The 18752-nt window shown below is 42.0% G+C and overlaps 1 protein-coding gene across 3 annotated transcripts in view; it reads right to left on the reverse strand.

The window, feature by feature from the left end:
* col19a1 (collagen type XIX alpha 1 chain) overlaps nucleotides 1-18752 on the reverse strand; it is a 280321-nt gene that overhangs the window by 190387 nt on the left and 71182 nt on the right. For all 3 annotated transcript variants that reach the window (XM_062982112.1, XM_008118858.3, XM_062982115.1), the window contains exons 4-5: nucleotides 3728-3851; nucleotides 521-796 (exon numbers count right to left, since the gene is read on the reverse strand). In XM_062982112.1, the coding sequence (XP_062838182.1) occupies nucleotides 521-796; nucleotides 3728-3851 (400 nt within the window). The remainder of the gene's footprint in view (nucleotides 1-520; nucleotides 797-3727; nucleotides 3852-18752) is intronic.

Consider the following 18752-nt stretch of genomic DNA (forward strand, 5'->3'; position numbering starts at 1 on the left):
TTACGAGAGATGACACTATAGGTTATTGGTGCTGCTCTGAGTTCAAATTGTTGTTTTATATACTAGTGGTTTTATTTTGTACTGTACTGTGTGTTTATGTGCTGTTTTAGGCACCTTGAGCCATATGTAAGCCGTCCCGAGTCCCTTTGGGAGATGGAATCGGGGTACAAAAATAAAGTTGTTATTATTATTATTATTATTATTATTATTATTATTATTATTATTATTAACATGCTGAAAGGGATTCAGCAATTAGATTTCCAGAAGCAACTCTAATTTAGTGGAGGCTTTTAACCACATTTCCTTTTGTATTACATCTCACACTATTCAGGAGGTTCTTCCATAGAAGTTCCATTGCATCTTTTTTGGATATTACAGGAGGTTTCAAATAGCAAACATGGATGGGAAATGTTTCCTCCCTTTTGCCAACAAAGTGCCCATTGACATCAAACTCATGAGGAGTCTGGATCCAATCTATATTTTCTGTGTTGTTGAAAAATGTTTTCGTAATATCACTTACGTCCACAGGCTTGCCATCTAAATAGCGGGTAGCAATAAGAATTTTCCCTTGGAAGTCAGCAGTAGCTATTTCGTCAGTCTGCCTGTGCTCAATTAAACTGCAGTCCACATACAGGGAAACCATCCTCGGTTGTACGCTGATGCTGAGTTTGTGCCATTGGCGATCAAAGACTGGATGTATTTCGTGGCTTTTGAAAGTGTAACGCAGGGAGTGCCCTTGGGTGGATTGTGCAATGTACTCTATAACCTTCTTTGAACCATCAACAGTAATGTAAACCTTAAAAAAGATAGAACAAAGTTTTTAATTAATAGAAGTTGTTCCAAAGCAAATTAAATTCAGCATGTAGGAAGCAAACAGAAGCATACATATCATTATATATTGGGTGAGATCTAGAGCAGGGGTCCCCAAACTAAGGCCCGGGGGCCACATGCAGCCCATCGAAGCCATTTATCCGCCCCCTGATGTGGCAGTGGCTCCCTCCTTCTCCACTGAGGAAGGCACGTGCAGCCTGGTGTGCACTTTCCAAAGCTTTGCTTGTTTATAATGGTATTTTAATTATTATTTAATTAATTATTAATTAATTATTTAGGGGTGCTTTGCTTGTGCTTTTGGTGCACAAAGGTAGAAGGGGGTTGGACTAAATGGCCCAAGGAGTCTCTTCCAACCCATATTATTATTATTATTATTATTATTATTATTATTATTGACAAAAGGACACAGTATAACACAGCAAACAAGATATATATGCTGAATTTTGTATCACAGAATCACAAAGTGAACACTTCCCAAGCATTTAGGACTCTGTGATTTATTATTATTATTATTATTATTATTATTATTATTATTATTGTATGACACAGCAAGCAAGATAGATATGCTGGATTTTGTTTCACAAAATCACAAGTCGAACACTTCCTAAGTGTCTAGGACTGTGTGATGTATTTTCAGATGATGCGCGAAGATCCCAGTAGGGTGGCCTTTTGCAGTTGGCAGATCATAATTTTGTCAATGTCTATTGTTTCCAAATGCTGGCTGAGATCTTTTGGTATGGCACCTAATTATTATTATTATTATTATTATTATTATTATTAGTATTAGTATTAGTATTAGTATTAGTATTAACAACAACATTGATGCTGGGTGGACATCTGTCAGGGGTGCTTTGCTTGTGCTTTTGGTGCACAAAGGTAGAAGGGGGTTGGACTAAATGGCCCAAGGGGTCTCTTCCAACCCTCTTTATTGTTTTTATTATGATTATGATTATTATTAACATTAAGGCTGTATTTGTTCCCATTTTGTGTTTTTTTTACTTCAAAATAAGATATGTGCAGTGTGAATGGGAATTTATTCATTTTTATTTATATATATATATATATATATATATATATATATATATATATATATATATATATATAATGTCTGGCCCTCCAACGGTCTGAGGGACTGTGAACTGGCCCCCTGTTTAAAAAGTTTGGGGACCCCTGATCTAGAGAATCGCCATTCCACTTGGTCAATTGGACTTTTATTACTCTCCTTCCCATTACAGGCTCTGCTGCATTTAATCACTTATCAAAACCACTCATGAATGTCAAGAGTATCTATAGAATGACATAAGATGTGTGTTGGGAAAGATTAATGGTTTAAAAACATATTTTTGCACTATTAGTGGAAATTACAATTTCTCTCACCTTTTTACTTTGAGATTTGCTGGATCCCACTCCTTGATATTCACCCCAACAATTCTGTTTGTAAGTTTCAATTAATTCATGAATGTAACAGTTACTTTTTATTAATTGTTCATTCATTATTTCTATATCCCACTATCACTCAAGGAGCCCAAAATACAGACATCTGGGCATTGACTAGTTTTCTCATCCTTAACAAGAAAGGGTATCTTAACACATTGTGAAACTTTGATAAAAATTTGTGTAGATGTTTTTCTTCTTATGTTTTAGCAGGTTTTTCTACACAATTTAATAAGGTTTTTTTTTTTTTTTGCAAATGTAACTTTGTTTCCCCCCTGCCCCCCCCCCCAAAAAAACAGTTCCAAAAAGCCAACAAATATATCAGAAAATGCTTGAGCAATCCCATTAGCTCTCCCAGTAGAAAGGCTTTTGGAATCCAAGCACTCTATCCCACTGGGGAGGGGGGAGGGAGGAAGCATCATATTACCCTGGCACTATATCTTATAGTGTTACAAAGAGGGCATCCTTTTGTTCCTCATTTCTCTTCACATAGTGTTTTTTTCTTATCAGTTTTACCAAAATTAACAGTTTTCATATTTATTCCACAAGCCAGTACAGTCAATTTTAAAAGAAAAAACCTTGGGAAAAAAGCTTATGGGATACTTGATTTTCCACTCCGCTCCCACTACTCTAGAGTCGACCTAAGCAGCATATCTTAAATATGACACCACTTGAGGGGAAACCTGATTTCCATCTCAGATCCTGCTATTTTAGAGTGGACCCAAGCAGATGATCTTGCAGCAGACAGCACTTGAGGGGAAACCTGACTTTTCCCTCTGATTCTGCTGTTTTAGAGTAGACCCAAGTGGCTGATCTGACTTAAAAACATTACCATGCCAGCCTCATGAAGTAGGATTTTGAGAGAGAAATGTCAATGCTTGGTAGCAGATTGTCCCTAGGAACGCCCCTTACTCAGTGTCATTGAAGCTATTCAACCCAGGCAAATTTGACAGCTCCTATTCCATATGGTTTAGGGTGTTTTATCCAGTTATATCCTGGTTCCTGAGTGCAGAAGCCGATCTTTGACCTTCTTCTTCCCCCTCCTTTTTTTGGACTATTTCAGATGTTTTCCTAACAAAGCATGACGGACAGTGACAGGAAGTTTCCCTGTATCATGGGAAAAGCTCCATCATAAACAATACCCTCAATGGATTCTAAGTGTTTAGAAAGGGGAGGCAGTGTGGGATAAGGTCCTAAGTGAAAATGTACATTTGTAGCTCAAAGATGGCTCTTTAGCCTCATAGCTTATAGATACATCACTCAATTTTTGTATTGTGCAACTGTTATAGATTCTCCATTATCTGTGAAAATCAAACAGTGGAAATATCCTGATTATAGTGTCCTGCAAAAGGATGAATATATATTTTCCCACAAGGGTGAATATAGCACCCAACCATAGGGTTGAGGAGGGAGAAACAAATGAAGAAGACCAAACAAAATGGGAAAGTCAATTTGTTCTAACCTGTGGCAAGTTGCGCTGATCTAAAACTTGCAGTAAGTGCCATCGTTCTTTTTTGCTGCTCCTTCTAAGACGGAATGTGGCTGTTAAGAAGTATTCCTCTGGAAGTCCATTTGGAAACACTTGCCTAAATAAATATGTGCAGAAGAATGTTTTCATTAATTTGAATGTAATCCGTAATGCAAAAGAAGAAAACAAACATATGTTGAAATGCACGAGTCTCACACATGGCCTTTTGAATGCTCTTACAAATATACTGTCTTCAAGAGACACTTTAATACCTGTCACATGTCTAGCTCTAGAGCACATTGCAATCCATTACAAATAGCCTTTGGATCCTCAAATAATCAGTCAGTATTAAACTGCTCATACCTTTTATTGTCCAACACAAATAACAACAATTGTAAACTGACTGCATGGTTCAAATGAGAGCAAAATATATGCTATGGATATATGCTGAGAAAGACCACACTGAACTTAACAGATCTTATTCTGTTATGGGTATATCTCAATTTTCATTCACAAACACTAAATTGGCAGAAAGGCAGGGTATAAATCAAATCAACCCAATAAAATAATTACAATGTACACCATAGTTTAATTTCATACTTTTTTAAATAACTAGAGAAAGTTCCCAACTGTTTGTTACCTAGTTCTATTTCTATTCTTTTCTCCCTTGTTTTGGGGTGGGTATGCATGTGGGTGGTTGTTTCATGGCCCTTGATGCTCTTTCTGATGCAACTACTCTTTGGACATAGAAAATGATTGATAAATAATTTCATCCTCCTTTTTAAAAAGTTTTTTTTTTGCATTTTTTAAAAAAATACCAATGATATTTAATTATGTTTAAAAGTTTGTAGATTTGTAGGTTTTAAATTGTATTGAAATGCTTTAAATCTAATCCACTTTGAGTCTTCTTGTGGAGAGAAAAGGGGGTATAACTAATCATCATCACCATCAATTAAAAACCTTTGACATTCTGCAATTGCATCGTTTTTTAAAATGAAAAAACCCTGTGACATGGGAGCTCTGTGGACAATGGAATGGAAGGAGACAACAGATGCCTCCTCCCATTCCACTGTCTGTGGAGTGCCCACGTTGCAGGGTTTTTAAATATTTTGTTTGAAAAAATTGTGCAGAATTTCAAAGGTTTGAAATTGCAAAGCCACAACAACAAAAATGTTTTAAAAGGAGGATAGATGTTTGATGAGGAAAGAAGCACATGGTTTAACTAGAAATGGGCAAAGGGGCACACAAGGAGTATCATGTTGGGGAAAGCATGACACCCCCGTGTCATGGGGGTGAGTAAATTCTCCATCTTCTTTCAAGACAGAAAGCTACTGGACAGGGACAATTATTGGAGGACGGCGGCCATCGTGCCCGAATGGGCCATTAGGTGTAGGTCCAAGCTGGTCGACTCCTCTGACACCCCCTGTAATGCATGGGGATGCAGCAAGCCCCCTGCCCTGGCACTTCCTGCTCTCTTCAAAGACAACGAGGACCCGCCAGGCACTCATCTTTCCCCCTGCCTTAGGAGTAAGATCCTCAAAGGCTACTACGTAGACATCTTCACACTCCTAGAACCGGAAAGGGAAGAGAGCCGGGAACCCCCACCCAATAGTAGGCACAAGAAATGGGACAGGGACAGGCCCGCTGAGCAAACCTTCGTCAATTGGATGGTGGGTTACACGGTGTTCATGAGGGTGGTGTTGGCAGCCTTTCTGGAGCGTGCTTGGCGCCTTGCCAACCACCTCACCCACGTCATGAGGGCCAGAAGGCTAGCGGGGGAGGCAGTGGCCATTGCTTATGATTCCGCCTTCCGAAAAAGGGCATCCCAGAGCCCCAGGGCCAAATGGGACCTAAATAATCATGACATCTGGCTCACTGAGGTTGGGCCCAGCATTAAGAGCAAGTTGAAGTCAGGAAGTTCTGAGAGAGGGTGGGGCAGGAAGGAGGCCAGGCGGGCAGTGTGTTGGGAATTTAACATGGGAAAGTGCTATCGTGCTCAATGCTGCTTTGACCATGTGTGTGAATGCATTCGATGCTGTGTGCTCGATGCTGCTTTGACCATGTACGCAGGGGGGGGCACACTAAGATGTCATGTAGCAAGCAGCCTAACGGCCTTCATCCCTTTCACGGAGGCCGGGCTTGTCCCAGCCCGGCACCAGGAAAGATGTTGGTCACGCCAGCGGAGCCTCCGCTTGTCAGTACAAGTGAGGCTCCTTCTGACCTTTTTTCTCTCACTGTCACCCCTGTCAGACTCTCCTCTATGCTCCCTTGGCTTAAGGCTTATCCTCTGCAGGCGGCAGCCACCTTCCTCCAGGAAGGTTTTTCGTTCAGTTTCCATATCCCAGCAGTTGACCCCCGCAGGGCTTTCACCTCAGGCAATTTAAAATCAGCATCCCAGATGCCTGAAGTCCTCAGCAGTAAGATCGCCAATGAGCTCACAATAGGCAAAATTGTGGGACCCTTTCAGGCCCCTCCTTTCGTCAACTTTTGGGTATCTCCTCTTGAGGGGGTACCTAAGAAGGCCCCGGGAGAGTTCTGCCTCATCCACCACCTGTCCTATCCAAAAGGGGCTTCTGTCAACGATGCCATTCCCTCAGAGCTCTGCTCCGTAAAATACACCTCCTTCGATCAGGCAGTCAGCTTAGTTCAGGCCAGAAGTCCACATGCCTTTATGGCCAAGTGTGACATTCAGTCAGCCTTCAGACTTCTCACAGTCCACCCGGAAGATTTCAATCTACTGGGTTTCAGATTTAATGACTTCTGGTACTTTGGCAAGGCCATGCCTATGGGCTGTGCTGTCAGCTGTGCGGCCTTTGAGATCTTCAGCTCCTTTCTAGAGTAGGTAGTCAGAACCTTAGCCCATTCCAGTTCCATCATCCATTACCTGGATGACTTCCTTTTTGTGGGAAGGAAGGACAGTGGTGACTGTGCTCACCTACTTAGGACGTTCATGGCCATGGCCTGTGTATTCAGGATCCCTCTAGCTCAGATAAAATGGAGGGCCCCTCCACCTCCATCGTCTACTTGGGAATCCAGCTGGATTCTGCCCAGGGAAGTGTCTTGCTCGCCTGCGGATAAGCTCTCCAATCTCCATAGGCATATTGAGGAGGCTGCACAGAAAACTAAGGTTACATTGAAAGAGCTCCAGTCCTTTTTGGGCCACCTCAACTTCGTGTGTAAGGTTGTGTCCCCTGGTAGACCCTTCTGTGCCTGCCTTGCCCGGGCCACTGCAGAGGTCAGGGCTCCTCACCATCGGATCCGAGTAACTCAGGGTATGGGGGAGGACCTCAGGTTTGGCTCTAGTTTTTGGAGAGGTACAACAGGATTACCATGTGGCAATCCAGATGGGAGCCCGGCAGTGAGCTTCAGGTTCACTCCGATGGAGCACGGAGTATTGGTTTCGGCATCTTCCTCCAGGGCCACTGGTGCGCTGCCAGTGGCCAGCTAGCTGGAGAAAGGGAGATTTACTTCAGGACCTCACTTTCCTAGAGTTCTTCCCCATCCTTGTTGTGGTGCACATCCGGACCAACATATTCAAGGACAAGAGGGTGCGGTTCTGATGTGACAATCAGACAGTGGTGAGATGGTTAACAGGCAGTCGTCCAAGTCTTCCAGGGTCATGAGATTGGTCAGGCAGTTCGTTTTGATCTGCTTGGAAGCTAACATCTCTTTCTCAGCACAGTATATCCCAGGCCTGAACAATGAAGTAGCAGACGCATTATCCCACTTCCAGGAGGACAGGTTTTGGTCCCTAGCCCCAGGTGCGGACCCCCTTCCTGCTACCTTCCCATAGGACCTGTGGACTCTTGGAGATGGGAAGCCTGGTCAGAGTTGACGCATACCATTGCACTGGCAACAAGAAAGGCTTACAGTGTGGCTATGGCCAGATTCACCAAATTCAGGTTGGACGCAGGTTATGGTAGTAAGTGGCCAACTTCCAAGGATGAGGTTCTGCACTTTGTCATCCACCAGAGAAGGTCCAAGGTATCCACCCACACCATGCAGCTCCAGCTGGCAAGAATTGCTTTCTTCAGCATGGCAGCCCGACCCCTGCCAAGACTATCGGATCAGAAAACTCCTAAAAGGTTGGAGCAGGCAAGCTCCAAAGCAGCTCGACGCCAGGCACGCCCTTTCATACAGTACCCTCAGCTGACTCATCTCATCACTCAGGAGGATCTGCTCTTCCCACTATGAGGTCAAGTTGTTTTCCGCTGCCTTTTCAACAGCTTTCTTTGGAGCCCTGCGGCTGGGGGAGGTGGTGGCCAACTCCAAGACAGACAATACGGGCAGGGCCCTATAGCTCAGGGACATTTCATTCCGAGGCAACTCCCTGGAACTTCGGATCCGTAAGTCCAAAACTGACCAGGGAGGAAAAGTTTTGGAATCAGGGTATTTGTGCCCTGTTCGGGCACTGTCCAAGTATTTAGGCTGCAGAGGTGCTTCCACCAGGCTGTTATTTGTCCATGGTGATGGCAGCCCTCTTACCAGATACCAGTTTATGGTCATCTTCCGTAGATCCCTGCCGGACCTTGGCCTCCCAGCCACGGAATTTGGTGGACACTCTTTTAGGATAGGAGCAGCCACTACAGCAGCAGTAGGTGGAGTCCCGGTGGGCGTTATTAAGACTATGGGTCATTGAAAATCTTCCGTATATGCCTCTTACATCAGACCAGGACTCCTTCTCAAAGCATCGAGGACTGCTAGCTGCTCTCGTTTCCCCTCCTTGAAGGTCTGCTGCTGCAAGCAGGAAGAAGAGACGCAAGGAGCATCGAAAAGCGACACCAAGGCATCAAGCAGCTAAGGAGCATCCCTCGGCGGGACATCATTATTGTCACTGACCAGAGGGGAGAGAGCTTTGTAAGCCTTTAGGTCTCGCTTCGAGCTGAGAAGTTCAGTATGCGGATTTTGCTGATGGTTTCCCTCTCTCAAGCGAGGCCTGTGCTTGGACTTTGGGTGCTGGACTTTGGGAGGCATCGGTTTGGGTTTGGGATGACGGTCTCTGCTGTTGGTGGTTTGTTGGCTGCAGGAGCCCAGGGTTGGCGGCAAGGGGGGGTGGGTCCCCTCACCCCCCCTTTTTTGTGGCATTTGGCATGGGCCCTGGATCTGGCTTGCTTCTCCCCCCTTCTCATTGGTAGGAGGGGGGAACGTCTGGTGGTCTCCTGGGGTGTGCTGGTGCCATGGCCTGGTATGGTTTTGGTGGCACCCTGGCTTGGGTTGTGGTATTGGTCAGTAGCGGGCTGCCCGATCCTTGATCCAGGACCCATGCATAGCAGCCAACCCTTGCTCTTGTAAGCAATAAACAAGTTGTGGCCTGGTTTTTCCCAACCCTGTGTTGTGTCATCTTTGGTTCCATGCTGGCCGGAGTTGTGTCGCCCATGCACACACAATTAGTGGGTTTAAGAATGTGTAAATCTGCATGGATTTGGGCCCAAAAATTGATTCTACAGTGTAGATGCACTCTAAGTTAACCAGAAATGTTCTCACCAAATTGGAACTGGGGAGTTAAGATGTACGTGGGCTGCTGTGTATATGATTGGCAAATGCATTTCCAGTCACATGCATGGAAGCCTACACATATTATTTACATAAAATGTTAAGAGACCAGCACATGTAAGCCTCCCACACATGTTCCTAAACAAATGAACACTTGAAGAAACTCAAGCCTTATTACTATCCTATAAGCAGGGAACAATTCTATAATCCCTTCCAACTACCAGAAGGTTTTGAATACTATTGGGATAAAGATAAAGGCTATTCCAGATGTGATAAAACAATGTATGGAACTGCTCTTTCCTCAGTCAGTTTGGAGGAGGACTTGTGAAATGTCCACTGAAGCCAAAAGAAGGAAGCTCACATTCTCAGTCCTGTCTGCTGGCAGCAGTTCCTGCCTGTAACTTCTTTGCCATGGCCTGCAGAGAGGGGCTCTTATCTTTCACTGGGCAAATAACTGGGCAAACTGCCCATACACAGAGCACATTTATGAGGAGACAGTAATGTTCAGATTAGTGCAGCAGCCCAAGAGCTGTGCACACTGCCTAAGCGCCATCTGATATTCTGGCCTTTTGCTGGCCATCTGCCCAGGGACAAATTTCACCCTAAGTGATCTCTGAATGAAAGTGGAAATAATTGCCACTTTTAATTTAAGATAGCAAGGCACATTTTCTAACAAATTGTTTATAAAGAGCAGATTAGTACCAAATGCCAAGGAAGTTACTTCTGATACACTCTTTCCATGTGTTTTGGCAAACCAACAATGTTTAACATTGTCAATTGATACTCAGATGAACTACCTTATTAATGTATCTAAGGTTCTGGACCAGTGGTCATTTCCCGCTCAAATTTCCAAAATGTTCATCAGCACATATACCTACAACTGAAAAGCAAAGAAAAGCGAGACCAACTTGCTTTAATTGATCATCCAAACAATCCAGTGTTGCAGGAGTGAAGTTGGATCCAGTTGTCTTTCCTCAAACAAAAAATGCTCCTTTCATTGCTTGAAAACACTCTGCTCTTATTTCTTCTCCTTTAAGGCTTCTGAAGTCATACATGTTTTAATGAAAATGTTTTTTAAAAACAATAACAAAAGTGAATTAAACAATCAAACCAGATTGGACTGTTCATGAGCGAAGAAATTGGAGAATGCTACTGTTTCCAACACAAGATGACTGGTTGGGAAACAGCTGGAAAAATCTTGTTAACCCTTTCTAAAGGGGCATAGGAAAACCAATGTCAACATGTGTAAGATTAGTGGAAGTAATTTTATTCTACTGCAATTAGATTAAAAATGGAAAATGTTGGATTAGATCATATTGCTACTATAAAAAATCAGAGAAAATATTTCTGGAAAGGATTGTGTATTCTTCTCTTCTGGATCTTTCCTGAAGGTAAGGTGCTCAAGCCACCAGGATGGATGATCCAGAGACCAAAAGAGGTCAACATACTTATAGATTAAATCTCTGGTGTCTGAAATCATTGCAGAGGCTGGCATTAGATGAAGAGGAAGGCCCTAAGAGGTGAAAAATTATTCAAATGCACTTCTATTCAAGAGCCTTCATTAAACAGTGAGAAAAGGAATGAGCCTGTCTTTTGGGTTGAGGTGGATTGGCTGCTCTCGTAGTACAGGGGCAATAATCTGGATCTTAACATCAATAAGACCAAGGATCTCAAAGTGTACTACAGAAAGAACAGACCAGAAATCCAGCCTTTGGTCATAAATAGGGACTAAGTGAAGTGGGTGGCCACTTTTAAGTTCCTAAGTGTCACTGTTAAGGAGCTTGACCTGGGGCACCCGTATGGCAGTGTTGGTTAAAAGGGCTCAGCAGAGACTGTACTACCTGCGTTTTCTAAGAAACCAACAACTGGATGAAAAACTGCTGGTGATTTTCTACCACTGTGCTATAGTAAGTATCTTCACTTACTACATCTGTGCATAGTTTGGAAACTACACAGTGGCAGATAGGAAGGCTCTCCAAAGGATCACCACTTCTAACCAGAGAATCATTGGTTGCCCTCCCCCCTCTCTGAAAGAACTTTATAGGCCCCACAGACTTAAGAAAGCTCAGAGCATTCTTGCGGATCCATCTCACCCAACATATTCCTTTTTTTTTTTTTGATGGTACAGGGTGACAAAGGCAAGGACAAACAGATTGAGAGACAGCTTTTATTCTAGAGCTGCAACTATATTGAACTCCATGGCTTCACATTGATGTGACATGTGGGGGCTTGCGGTGGTGGTGGGAGTGTGGAGGAATGAGTGTATTCAGGGAAACACACAACAACCCAATGAGTGTATTGTTTTTTTTTATTTGTGCTGGGGAAAGCATTTAATTTCAGTGTACAGTGTGCAATGACAATAATGTTATTCCATTCTAAAGAGACAGATACTCTCATAGCTTATAGAACATGGGGGAGGAATGAATTTGGTAGAGAATCATCCCTTAAGGCACAGAAAAAAAGTTAAGGGCAGACAAAATGTGAAGGTTTATACAGCTTCTTGTTCAACATGGAGCTGGAACTTGTTTGAGCTTCTGAATCTATTAGATGTAAATATTTATGCCTATCTCTGCTCAAGCTCCTGGAAGTCTGCAAATATGATAGAAAAATGTATTTATTTGTATTAGGTCCTTCTCTCATGATGTACCTTGCTTTTTGTACCATTCTAGATAATGTATGGAAGCATCGTTATGGAGGCAAGGCAGTCAGCAGCTCTTTTGATATAAATGAGCTAATCATCCTCTAGCATGCCAATTTTCCAATTAATCATGTCCTAACTGCTAGTTCTATAGCAGTCACCATCTGGCTTGGAAGATGAAATACAAATCACATCCTTAGGGACAATTGTAAATGACTTTTGCTTACCTAGGCATCAACTAATAGGCTGGAAATTTACTTTTGGCTTGGCATATGACCTCTCTTTATAGATCACTTACACTGATTAGGTCTTTGGCATACAGCAGTTATAGACTACACAAAGTCATCAAACTTGTAAACAGATTTTTACAATGAATCTGCCCTCTTTGGAATTAGCACTAAACAGGGTTTTGTTTTGGGGTTGTGATTTCCATATGGTTGTTTTTAAAACTGAGAAAAACCCCAAATCTATTTATACTTTCTGGTCTATTCCTTTTCTCAAGGCCATTCTATACATTTGATCACTCTTCATTTTCTGGAGGACATGCAGGAAAAAACCCTTTCAGTGACAAAATAATGACCAAGGTACACTGCTAACTTGGTCTCATTCAGACAAGTAATCAGAACAGCTATCATTTTAGAAAACTCCAATTCAACAAGACTAAGCCACAAGAACCAAGGCAATGGTTTCCAGAAGCACTGCAAAGGATTACAATATAAGCAAGAGCTGGGGAGGAAGCAGAAGAGTAAGAAGTTGGTATCAGAAAGGAAAAAATCAAAAGGAAAAGGAAGGAGAGAATACTTCTGGAACATGGCCATACAGCCTGAAAAACACACAACAACCCAGTAGTGTGATTGTTTAGTCCCACGGGGCTAAAAGCAAATATCTTGTTGCTTAGGTTCCTACTGAAGAACAGGACTCTGCCTTTTAATAATATTCTATAATTGTTTTAAATATTCTTGATATGTCTTAGATCAGACAAGGGAAACTGATCCAAGAAGTAGTTGACTCTATCTGACATCAGTCCCAGAAAGCAGCAGTTCAACATCATTGGGAGAACCATATATTCCCCTTCCCTATTGTAGGCAGAGGCGGTTCAACCACCAGACCAACTAGGCAGTTGCCTGTGGCGCCATCTTGTTGGGGGCGCCATCGAGGCAACTCCTGTCTTCTGTGGCCTGCCTCCGCCACCGCGCCTCCCTCCGCAAGGAAGGAGCCAAGGTTGCCGTTTTGGGGAGCAGAGAAGTGGCGCCAGGAAAGCGTTCGGGACTTTGCAGAGCAGTGAAGCCGCCAAACGCCTTCCTGTTGAGGTCTTCCTGGTGTTCAGCGGTTTGGGGAGCAGAGAAGCTGCGAACGCCTTCATTCTCGCCAGCAAGGAGTGTGGGGCTTTGGGGAGCAGAGAAGCGGCACGTCTCTGCTCCCCAAACCACCGAATGCCTTCCTGGTGAGGCCTTCCTGGCGAGGCCTCACCAGGAAGGCCTCACCAGGAAGGTGTTCAGGGCTTCCGGTGCCTGCGCTTGGCCTCCTGGTGCCCGAGCTGGGCCCGCCTTTGGGGCCTTCAGAGATTGTGAGGTAAGTGGGGTTTATATATCTGTAGAAGGTCCAGGGTGGGAGAAAGAACTCTAATTAATCACCTTGATTAGCATTTAATGGCCCTGTGGCTTCAAGGCCTGGCTTCTTCTTGCCTGGGAGAATCTTTTTTTGGGAAGTGTTAGCTGTCCCTGATTGTTTACTGCCTGGATTTCTCCTGTTTTCAGAGTGTTGTTCTTTATTTATTGTCCTGATTTTAGAGGGGTTTTTTTTAAATACTGGGGGCTATCTGGGTTATCTAAGTCCACACTGCCCTATATCCCTGTTCAATGTTTGGTGCTAAATTCGCAAATATAGTAATTCCTACATAACATTACCATGTATTGAACTGCTTTTTCTGTTGATTTGTTGTAAAACATGATGTTTTGGTGCTTAATTTGTAAAACCTTAATGTAATTTGATGTTTAATATGCTTTTCCTTAATCCCTCTTTATTATCCAACATTTTCGCTTATCCAATGCTTTTATTTTTCAGTGATTGGTTGGGGGGGGGGGCACCAAAATTCTGTTTGCCTACACTTGAAAAATACCTAGGGCCGGCTCTGATTGCAGGTCATGATATTATCCGGGGTTCCAATGAAGTATAAACTTCCAAGGAAATGATACATGTTTATGATGGAAGTATGTCGTGTAGCTCTCCTAATTATAATACTGTGGTGAAATTTTGCACAGGAATTGATTCTGATACATTTTCCATGAAAAGACAGAACCCTTTATTAGTTCTGGGCAAATAAAAACATCAGAGCAGATATTCTCTTCCCTGAGAACCGCAGCCTTGAGACTGCCAATGAAATACCAAGAGCAAAGACTCAAGCAAGGCAAGATAAATGTGCGTAAGTTCATGTGGCCTTACAAAACCCACTCGCGCTCAGCTTCAGATTTACACCCTATGATAACAATCAGTCTGTTTGTCCTTGCCTTTGTCACCCTGTACCGTCCAACAATACAGTCTCACTTATCCAACCTTTGTTCATCCAACGTTCTGTATTATCCAATGCAGTCTGCCTCCCATCCAGATACACAGCTGTTTCGGTAGGCAGGCAAGGATTACAGATTTTAAAAAATCTTCACAGGACTGAACTTTTTATGGATTTAACTTTCGACAATGTTGTTACTGTAAGTTCATTTTCTGCAATTGTAGCTTTCTATGTAGTCAATTTTTTTTAGTAGCCAATGTTTTTGTAGTCAATGTTTTCAATACATTGCAATGTTTTGGTGCTAAATTTGTAAATAGAGTAATTGCTACATAACGTTACCATGTATTGAACTGCTTTTTCTTTCAATTTGTTGTAAAACATGATGTTTTGGTGCTTAGTTTGTAAAATCATAATGCAATTTGATGTTTAATAGGGTTTTCCTTAATTTCTCCTTATTATCCAACATTTTTGCTTATCCTTACAGATACCAGAGCAGTGTCCAAACATATCTAAAATAATAAAAACACCAGAAACCTATTCTTACAATGAAAAAAGAAATGAATAAAGTCAACAGATACAACCAAAAAGATAAATACTGTAGTTTAAAATGCCTGGGCAGCTGGCACACAAACAATTGCAATTTTAGAACAACTCCAGAGGGAGCTTATTATTACCACATTGGGATGCCACAACCAAGAACCTTTTGTACTTCGTTGACACATAACATTCCAGAGACACCTTTCCCCAATAATTTTAGCCCCCAGGCCGGCTAGTTAGAAAGGCATGCACCTGTATATTCTTGTGGGAGTGTCCTCCTGCAGCATTTACTAGAAATAGTTTTAACTTTTTCAGGGGGTTGGACTGGATGGCCCATGAGGTCTCTTCCAACTCTACTATTCTATACTTGTGCAGAAAGATAGCGAAGGCGATTGGAAGGCATTCTATTGCATGCCACCTGTTTTGGATATGCTTGGGGAGAGTGCACAGAGCCAAGACACTATGGGAGAACTGGCTTCAAAAACTACCCGTACCATGGGATAGACAAGCATTCAAGTCTTTCCCTGCACTAGGTTGTTATCAAAGTAATCAGGAGTAGAACTAAAGACTTCTACAATTCCTTAAACTGAGAAGTGCGGCACCATTGTTATAGGAATTTTCCATGAATTTATCACAATGGAAAGAGTTATTAGAGTCATATTCCCGAAAGAATGTAGAGCAGCCACTTTCCTTTAAAACAAATACTTATTCGACTTTAAAATGCATTAGGAGCTGCTGAGCATGCACCACAGTTGCACTAGTGCTTAAAAGAGCAAATTCAAGTACATTTCTTTTAAATGTATTATAACATTTGTCATTTTGTTCTCAGTGCCAAGAGAGACAGAGCTTTGTTACAGACACCAGTAGGATTGAAGAGATTCTTCACCGCAAGGGCTGAATGAACTACACTTTTCATTATGAAGTTCACCACTGGGAGGCTGAGAACTGGTCTGTATATTTTCCTCAAGCAAAAAGATGTGTAATGAAAGACCAAAGCTTACACTGAGGTTTCCGAAAAGAACATAAAATGAAAATTACATTGGAGCCTTTGGAAAAGGAAGGTATTGGCAAAATATTACTTTTTAACTATTGGTTCCAATTCTTTTGAATCTTCATAATCTTCATGGAGAAGAGTCCCAGGTCCACTCCTGAAGGTCCACTTTTTGCTAGTTGATTCAAAGGAAACCCAGTCTGCTGCATAGCTTCTCCATGGCGTGCATCCCATGGTTAGGACCCCATAACTGAGAAGGGTTTCCGCCAAACTGCCATTTAATGTACCCAAAGTGCTTGGAGAATAATTTGTGATAATCTCCAGCCATCTTAGAACTAGGGTTGACAACAATATTGTCAATAGTTCATTTTACAGGGCAGAAGGAATGACACAGTATTTGAACATCCCAAAATGTTCCAGGGAAATTATCTGAACCCCAACTCCCAGTCAAATACTTCAGGACATTTGAATATAGGGAGAATACTCTGAATAAATGTTTTCTCCTGGAATAGGGAGAAAACTGCAGCAAATATTCATCCCTACATATGAGGATTGAATAGTGAAGGATTTACCCCTAGTATGGGCTAATAGAAATAGAGATGCCTTTCATATACCATACACCTGGGTCCCAGGCCACTTCAGATTTCAAAAATAAACAGCAGAACCTCTGTAGCAGATAGGCAGCCAGTATCTTAGATTAGTATAGTTATTCTGCTGGGCTATACTGGTTATAATTCTGGCCACCACATTTTAAACAAAGTGGAGCTTCCATGTTGTCTTCAAGAACCGTTCCACATACATCATGTGACAGAAATTCAAGCAGGAAGTTACAAAAATCAGGAAGTTGTTATAAACTAGATAATATACATGAATTGAAAGTGCTGCACAAATATGAAATACAGGTTGAGCATCACTTATGCAGAATTCCAAAATCCAATATACTTCAAAATCTGACATTGTCTGGATGTCTGAGATAGTGGAACATTTGCTTTTTAATGCTTCATTGCACACAAACTTTGTGTTGTGCACAAAATTATTAAAATATTGTGTGCAAACTTACTTTTAGGCTATTTGTGTAAGGTGTACGAATCATAAATGAAGTTCATGTTTAGGTTTGGGTCCCATCTTCAAGATGTCTCACATACATGTACATGCAAATAAAAAAAATTTCAAAATCTGAAAAAAAAATCCAGAAAACTTTTATTTTTGAGCATTTTAGGTGAGGGATATTCAACCTGCATTATTCTTATGGGCATCCTTGATGAAGAGGAATCACAGAGGAACAACGAACTAACGTTCTTACTAAGGCCGTACTCCAGAAGAATTTAAAGCAGTTCCTTTTCTTTAGAAAAAAAATGTATATAAAATACAATAGTTGGTACTGTTGCTCAGTACGTTTCTGAGTACAAAAGCATGGATTCAAGTACATTTCTCTCAGGTGTATTATTAGATTTGTCATTCTTTGCTCAGAACCAGGAGAATCAGACTTTTGTTACAGCTACCAATAGTAGAAAACAGACACTTTGCTGCAAGATTTGAGTGAACTACACTTTTCATTATGGAGGTTGCCCCCGGGAGCCCCAGAGCTGGCCTATATATTACCCTCACGCAGAAGAAGTGAAACAAACCTCATGCGCAGCTTTCTAAAAAAGAACACAATGCAGACATTTCATTTTTTCACTACAGAAATAACATAACACGAGGGGCTTACTACAGATCTGAATGACAAAACTATACAATGAAAGCAGACCAACAGGGATGGAATGAAATACAGTTAGGAAAGTAATTTGGGGTAAGGTTGGTATGCAGTACAATGAATAATTTTTCAGAAGTACAGCAAGATTTTTTTTGTGTGTGTGTCAGGAGCGACTTGAGAAACTGCAAGTCACTTCTGGAGTAAGAGAATTGGCCATCTGAAGGACGTTGCCCAGGGGACGCCCGGATGTTTTGATGTTTTACCATCCTTGTGGGAGGCTTCTCTCATGTCCCCGCATGGAGCTTGAGCTGATAGAAGGAGCTCATCCGCGCTCTCCCTGGGTGGGATTCGAACCTGGCAGCTTGCAGATCAGCAGCCCAACCTTCAAGTCACAAGGCTTTAGCCCACTACTCCACCGGAGGCTCCTAGTACACCAAGATGAGATGCTATATGCTATATAGATGATATATATTAGGGTACTTCTTAATCTACAGAAGTCAGGCCATAACATTCTTTGGAGATGTGGACTTTCTGTTCCACGTCATATAGTAACAATGATATAATAACTTTATTTTTATACAGTACAGCAAGATAAGATGCTATATGACGTGGAACAGAAAGTCCACACCTCCAAAGAATGTTATGGCCTGAATTCTGTAGATTAAGAAGGACCCTAATTAAAGATATGGTTAGTACTTGAATGGGAGACCACCAGTTAATACACCAGTGATGTAGTCTATGTTTCAGAAGAAGGAGCTGGCAAAACTACTTCTTTGTATTCCCTGCCTTAAAAAAAACTATGAAATTCATAAGATATCAACATAAGGTGATTTGAAGGCACATACACACAATTACAAAAGGAGCATTACCCAAATAGTGAGAACAGTTGAACGATCACTAGAAGCAATGGAACGGATTTCCCATTAAAGCAGAGGAGGAGAATACAACAGGTCAGTGTTTCTAAACTTTGTCTAACAACCTCTAACTCCATCACTTGTTACTAGTGGAATGCTTACCTCCTCCTAAATGTCAAACAACATTAACATTTCAATCTAACTATCACTGGCCATGTACACAACCATTGTATGTTAAACTATGAAGGTCTATTCCAAGATCAGCTATCTCTCCCCCATTCCTGCTGCCTTCTTTTAGTTTTCA

This window comes from Anolis carolinensis, chromosome 1 (genome assembly GCF_035594765.1).
Source record: "Anolis carolinensis isolate JA03-04 chromosome 1, rAnoCar3.1.pri, whole genome shotgun sequence".
NCBI lineage: Eukaryota > Metazoa > Chordata > Lepidosauria > Squamata > Dactyloidae > Anolis > Anolis carolinensis.